Source organism: Electrona antarctica, assembly GCF_951216825.1.
Source record: "Electrona antarctica genome assembly, chromosome: 10".
Taxonomy (NCBI): domain Eukaryota; kingdom Metazoa; phylum Chordata; class Actinopteri; order Myctophiformes; family Myctophidae; genus Electrona; species Electrona antarctica.
In genome coordinates, this window is record NC_136791.1 from 40,628,527 (window position 1) to 40,634,028 (window position 5,502).

The following is a 5,502-nucleotide window of genomic DNA, read 5'->3' on the forward strand; positions in this document are numbered from 1 at the left end:
AATACATTTTGTATTTAGTCTATGTACAACATTGTACATATCAAACTCAAATTTATGAAAATAACTTTTAACTTTAATTATACAATGAACAAGCAATGTTGAAAATGTTATAAAAGGTAAAAAGAAAAATCAGGAATCAGCTGCATAATTGCGAATACCGACATCATCATCGGCCTGGCTCTAAAAAACACTTACTTTTAAAATAACATTTCTTTTGTACTTTGTTGGTTTCCATGCAAGTACATCTCTAGAAAATAATGGTTAAGATCCCCTATCTCTGAAAACCGCCACGATGTGATCCTACACAGCGGTGCAATCCCAATCACTTCCCGTCAAACAAAAATGTTATGCATGATTAGACAAGCAAGCAGTTTGTCTGACTTCTCCAGCTGACAGGGAACTGAGAAAAAGAAGGAACTGATATTTAAACCATATGTTTGGGTACTACTACTGTTGGATTGTATGTACAACAGTACAAATTGGAAAATTGGATCATGTTGGATCAGTAATAGTCTCATGGAGAAAGAAATATAATTAAAAATACACACACACATTTATATACAGCAACAACACTTTTTCAGAATCTGTATCTTGCCTTTAATATTCATATTAAACTATTGACAAAAAAAAATACATTTACTTTCTATGTTTGCATTATTCTATTTCTATAAGATGGTGGACTGACACTTTTGTATTGCTCCTGTATCATGAAATTGATTTAATTGTATTCTTGAGCATACAAGAGCTCCATTTAGGGTTTATATGAAAGAGAAATTTAAAGTTTTCACAAGCCTCAGGTCTTGCTAATGAAGACATTCAGCAGCAGGTGAGTGTGAGGCTTCAAATCAAAGCGTGCCAAATGAAAGATTCATAGGTGATGAAGCCATACTAACTTGCATTCCATATCTGATTAGAGAAATATTCCATTCTTTATACAAAGGGTGATACATTAGAAAATCTGCCTGAGATCAGACAAAATGTCCCTGTAGTTTTAAAGCCAGAAATGGTTGTTTTTGCTTGTAGAAATGAATTTTGAGATATACATTTTCTTGATCTGAAGTCTGCCCTTAGAAAGTCTCTGCTCTGGACCATTTGCATGCCCATGTCAGTCTGCCCGACAGAACTTTGTGTAGCCAACAACCTGTATGCAAAATTAACCAACCCCCAGGGCCCAGCCTATTCAAATTCTCCTCACGAGTCACAACATTTGGCCTTATTAGACTGAGATATTTTTGGTTCGACACATGCGTCAAAGGACATTTAAGTGAAAGGTACACACCATTACCACCATCATCAGTGCATAGATATCCACTTACATAAAACAAATACAAACACAGCTGTGCATACTGCACATTCATGACATGTGTGTGCCTTGCAGTCACGTGTAACTAAGACAAACACATTATTATTGCTATACTTGAGTCTGATTCACGTAACTTGAGAGGCTGTTCTATAGATTAGAATGATCACCGTTTCCCAAATAGTGCTTTGGCCATGTCTCTCGACCCCCGCCCCGCATCCCTCCACACCCCCAATACAAATTGACCGCTACAATAGCGAAAATACATCATAAATAAATACTGAAACCAGATATAATCATTAAGGAAAGTTTATGTATGCACTATATGTACTATGTAAACTCTTCATTTTCCAGCCATTTAGTAGTTTGTTGGGGGCGACCCCCCGGGGTTGAGAACCCATCTTTGGGTCTCGGACCAATTTGTATGGGTCACGAGGAAATATGTTTTTTTTCCTTAAAAAGATTATGGCCTTTTCAAAATATTTAAAAAAGAAATAAGAAAAATCACAACTTTTCACCACTAAACATTGACCCTTACCCTAAAGTTAAAACCACAATCTGTTTTTACATCAACTAGAGAGAGGTGACTGCAACACATTCAAAGCCGGGTGTCCCGTGTGGGAAAGCAAACATCTACCACTGATTCAACAAGGAATCGCCACTTGGCCAGGGGAGATGAGCCATCTACAGGCAGTGCCACTTGTCAGTCCGTAGGTGTCCTACCTGACTCCAAGCTTTACATTTCTCAATGGAAGAGTAGGGAGAACACGTCCAGCCACTGCAGTTATATTGTCAAGATATTCTACTATAGAGATCGGTTAAAATAATATTTCTTTCATTAAAATAAGTCAGTCTCTTTCTCCTCCCTTCTGTCTCACTCCGTTTGTGGAGAAAGTAGAACTGATTGCATGCATGCAGTGCCTGCAAGAGACACACGCACACACGCAGAGCTCAGTGCCACCTAGACATCAGAGTAGAGTGTCTTTCCATCGTGGTCTTCCCAGGTCACACACACCTTGGGCCGGTATTCCATCCTGGTGACGTCCAACTCAGGTTTGCAGTAGTACCACTTCATCAACAAGCCGTCCATCTGTTCCTGCCTGGTGATGCCAAAGAGCCTCTCCTCCTCTTCCTCCTCCAGAAGCTCCTCCTTCGTCATGTGGTGCCTGATGTGGGGCGGGTCCTGGAGGTGGAGGACGGTGTCCTCGCGGGCGCCCTCGAAGAACTGCACCACGCACTTGCGGGCGAAGTCGCGGGCGTGCAGCACGCACGTCTCGTCAAAGAACTTCTGTTCCACGTCCAGGTAGTTGCTCCAGTAGCGCGTCTGCAGGATGGCGGCGTGGTCGTCAAAGCACGGCTTGACCAGGCGCCCCAGCGCCCCCAGCAGGATCCCGACGAGGAGGATGGACCAGCCGATGGCCTGGGATGGAAGGGAAGGGCAGTGATGATGATAGGAGGATGTTTATGCGAGCGTCATTAATTGTATACTTGTACGTCTCATGGTATGTTGATTGCGATGCTTGCATAGCGGGAAAACACTGGGTGTCTACTATTATGTAAAGTGTCTTGAGACAACATTGAATTGAACAGAACATTATTGGATGACTTATTTCCTACAACAGACACGGGAAGCCAAAGGAAATGTTCCATGTGCAAACAAAACCTGTTCTGTTCTATTCTACTGGATGGAACAGACAGTGGTGTTACAGCAGGGCCATTCCTACACCGATTAAACCTTGGAAATCCTTTTGACAAGTTTCTGCTGTCAGGCATTGAAGGACAGAGTTGCTTCAGTGAACTGCAGAGAGACCCACAAGGGGCATCACTCGCCTGGGTCTATTGTCCCTGATGCATAAATGTTGAGAGAGGGATCTGGGTACAGAAATGGCTAACAAAAACACACAAGGCTGTCTAGAATGACATTTCTTGTACCTTCATATTAATCATAATGGTCTTTTTGTAGCCTCAATGACCCAAGTTTCACCAGAATAGTTTCTGAGACCATTGCAATGCAATATATTGCCATGCAATATATAAAGGTTTCTAAATAGTTGGCTATATTTGCTGTATATGTATGTATATATATGTATATGTATATGGATAGTGCAGAAAAGCAAATAAACATCTTTGTAAAAATAAATAAGGTGCTGTATTACTAGCACCAACTGCTCCTAATATTTAGGATGGATGAATGCAGAGGACGAATTGTAGATATGAATAGAATAGGTACAGTATTTTCCAAGTACATAGAGTACTTGGAAAATACTGTAGCCCAACAACGAAAGGGGAGATAATTATTAGGAGCTATGCTCAACATCTCCGCGCACTGGGTGGACAAGGAAACTTGCCTATAGCAATGATTTCCATTTACTTAAACAAATATACAATTGTTCAAACATATAGGTCTATGGATTATTCATGTCAGTGTGTAATGTCTTACTTGGGAATAGCAGCGGACATAGCGGGAGACTGCTTTGCGGAAAGAGCTATTCCGGAAGATAATATCTTCCTTACAGGGCACTTTAGCCATCATTCTGATCACATCTAGTCCTGTGTGGTTGGGCATACCTGAGAAAACAACAGACGTGTAATTTGACCCGACAATATGTTAACACACCAGTCTATGCTCAGATGGAAGGGTTTGAGGTCTGCTCATCTTGTAACAAATGTTTTGTACCCGAGAAGGGTTTGGGGTCCACACTCATACTGAAGGCACAGATGAAGATTTTGCCATCCAGGAGAGTAACCAAGATCCAGACCATGGGGGCCAACATAGCTCTCTGGAGCATGGCAGTGAACAGGTGCCTACGGAGAGTAGAAAATGCATTAAAAAAAAAAGAAAAAAAAAAAAAAAGAAAAAAATCACACTGAGATTTTCCAAACATTTTGTAGTTGGGCAATGCAATCGTGTGGCATTTAAACAGCTGCTTTGTGTGTAGAAAGAAAAACGTGATGTCACATTGAAAGTAATAGCTGAAAACCTCTCAAGGCCACCGGGCGATGCGGTTGCTCGTTCTAACTTCTAAATAGGCTAAGGAATGCGAATCACTGGAATCAGGGTTTGATTGATTGATTGAAATATTTATTAACAGTTTGCAGAATTACAGTACATTTCAAGCACAAACTCAATACAAAGACTACAAAGACCCAATTAAGCATTACACTTGTTTACAAGAGGGTCCACCTTGTTCAATTCATCAAAACATTTAGAGACGTACAAATAGACACTTCTATATAGTCAAAGAACAGAACAGGAATTCATCATAAAGGAGGTACTACTCACTTAACCACGGCAGGATTTTTGGATCTTTTCCCAACAGGTCTCAGCCACTCGTCCATCATAACGCCCGTGTGTCGATTCACCAGAACACCCAGGAAAAACAATATGACAGGCGGCACTATCATAACCCCCAGAGAGTACAGCTTGTTGTACTGAGGCAGACAGGGGCAGTTGAAGTCAAAGCTGGTGTACAGTTTGACGCTGACCAGGGCCAGGACGATACAGATTCCGTTGGAGATGGACTCGGAGTTGGACTGAAAGTACTGCAGGACTAACTTCATGCGCTCCATCGTTTACTTTTAATGCAGAGGGACTAATTACTGTTGAGAGTAAATACGCAGAAGTAGCCTTCAACCAATGGATGTGCTTTCAAAAGTAGGCTACAAAATACCAGGTTGCACTAGTTACAATAGTAAGGAAAGGACACGTTTAATTGGAGGCAGTAACGCAATATAGAATCAAAATCCAGATTTCACCCACCTGCAAACAAGTGAAGCTTTCCGTGCAATGCTGCAATGACCCAGATACAACTAGTCCAGGTGCTCTGAGGATCAGGGTGTGGTCAGAGCCTCTGACCACACCCTGATCCTACAGCAGTCAGACAGATCAAAGGCTAGACAGAAAGGACTGAGAGTTCAGCCTTTAGTTATAGGACAAATATGGAAAGCAAGAGTGATTGTGAAAAAGTGGGTGTATAAATGTCCAGTGTCACTTATATTTACTTATGAGTACCAGGATGTGATGAATGCACACACGTACGTGTTACTTGATCATTGGAACCTCACAAGTAAAAGGGCAAAAGGCAGTTCCGTCCCTGAGTTTGTATAATACCGTAGTATAGTTTGGATATAAAACACTACAGTGAGTATCCAAGTTAAGGCATGATTATTTTTCTTTACTCGACCAACAAAACCACAACAGA

General features: G+C 41.3%; 1 protein-coding gene across 1 annotated transcript; it reads right to left on the minus strand.

The window, feature by feature from the left end:
* Positions 1–1,622: 1,622 nt before the first annotated feature.
* On the minus strand, positions 1,623–5,051 carry calhm3 (calcium homeostasis modulator 3). The gene is made up of 4 exons (XM_079512142.1): positions 4,584–5,051; positions 3,978–4,105; positions 3,741–3,868; positions 1,623–2,720 (listed from the first exon to the last, which is right to left on the minus strand). Exons 1-4 carry the CDS (start codon positions 4,868–4,870, stop codon positions 2,262–2,264), a joined length of 1,002 nt encoding a protein of 333 aa, XP_079368268.1. The 5' UTR covers positions 4,871–5,051; the 3' UTR covers positions 1,623–2,261.
* Between the last annotated feature and the right edge of the window lie 451 nt (positions 5,052–5,502).

Excerpts from the sequence above, each read along its gene's own strand:
- calhm3 (XM_079512142.1), bottom strand. The coding sequence starts at position 4,870 with ATGGAGCGCATGAAGTTAGTCCTGCAGTACTTTCAGTCCAACTCCGAG. Across the intron at positions 4,106-4,583 it reads AAAAATCCTGCCGTGGTTAA|GCACCTGTTCACTGCCATGC; the intron begins GTGAGTAGTACC and ends TACTCTCCGTAG. Across the intron at positions 2,721-3,740 it reads ATGTCCGCTGCTATTCCCAA|GCCATCGGCTGGTCCATCCT; the intron begins GTAAGACATTAC and ends CTTCCATCCCAG.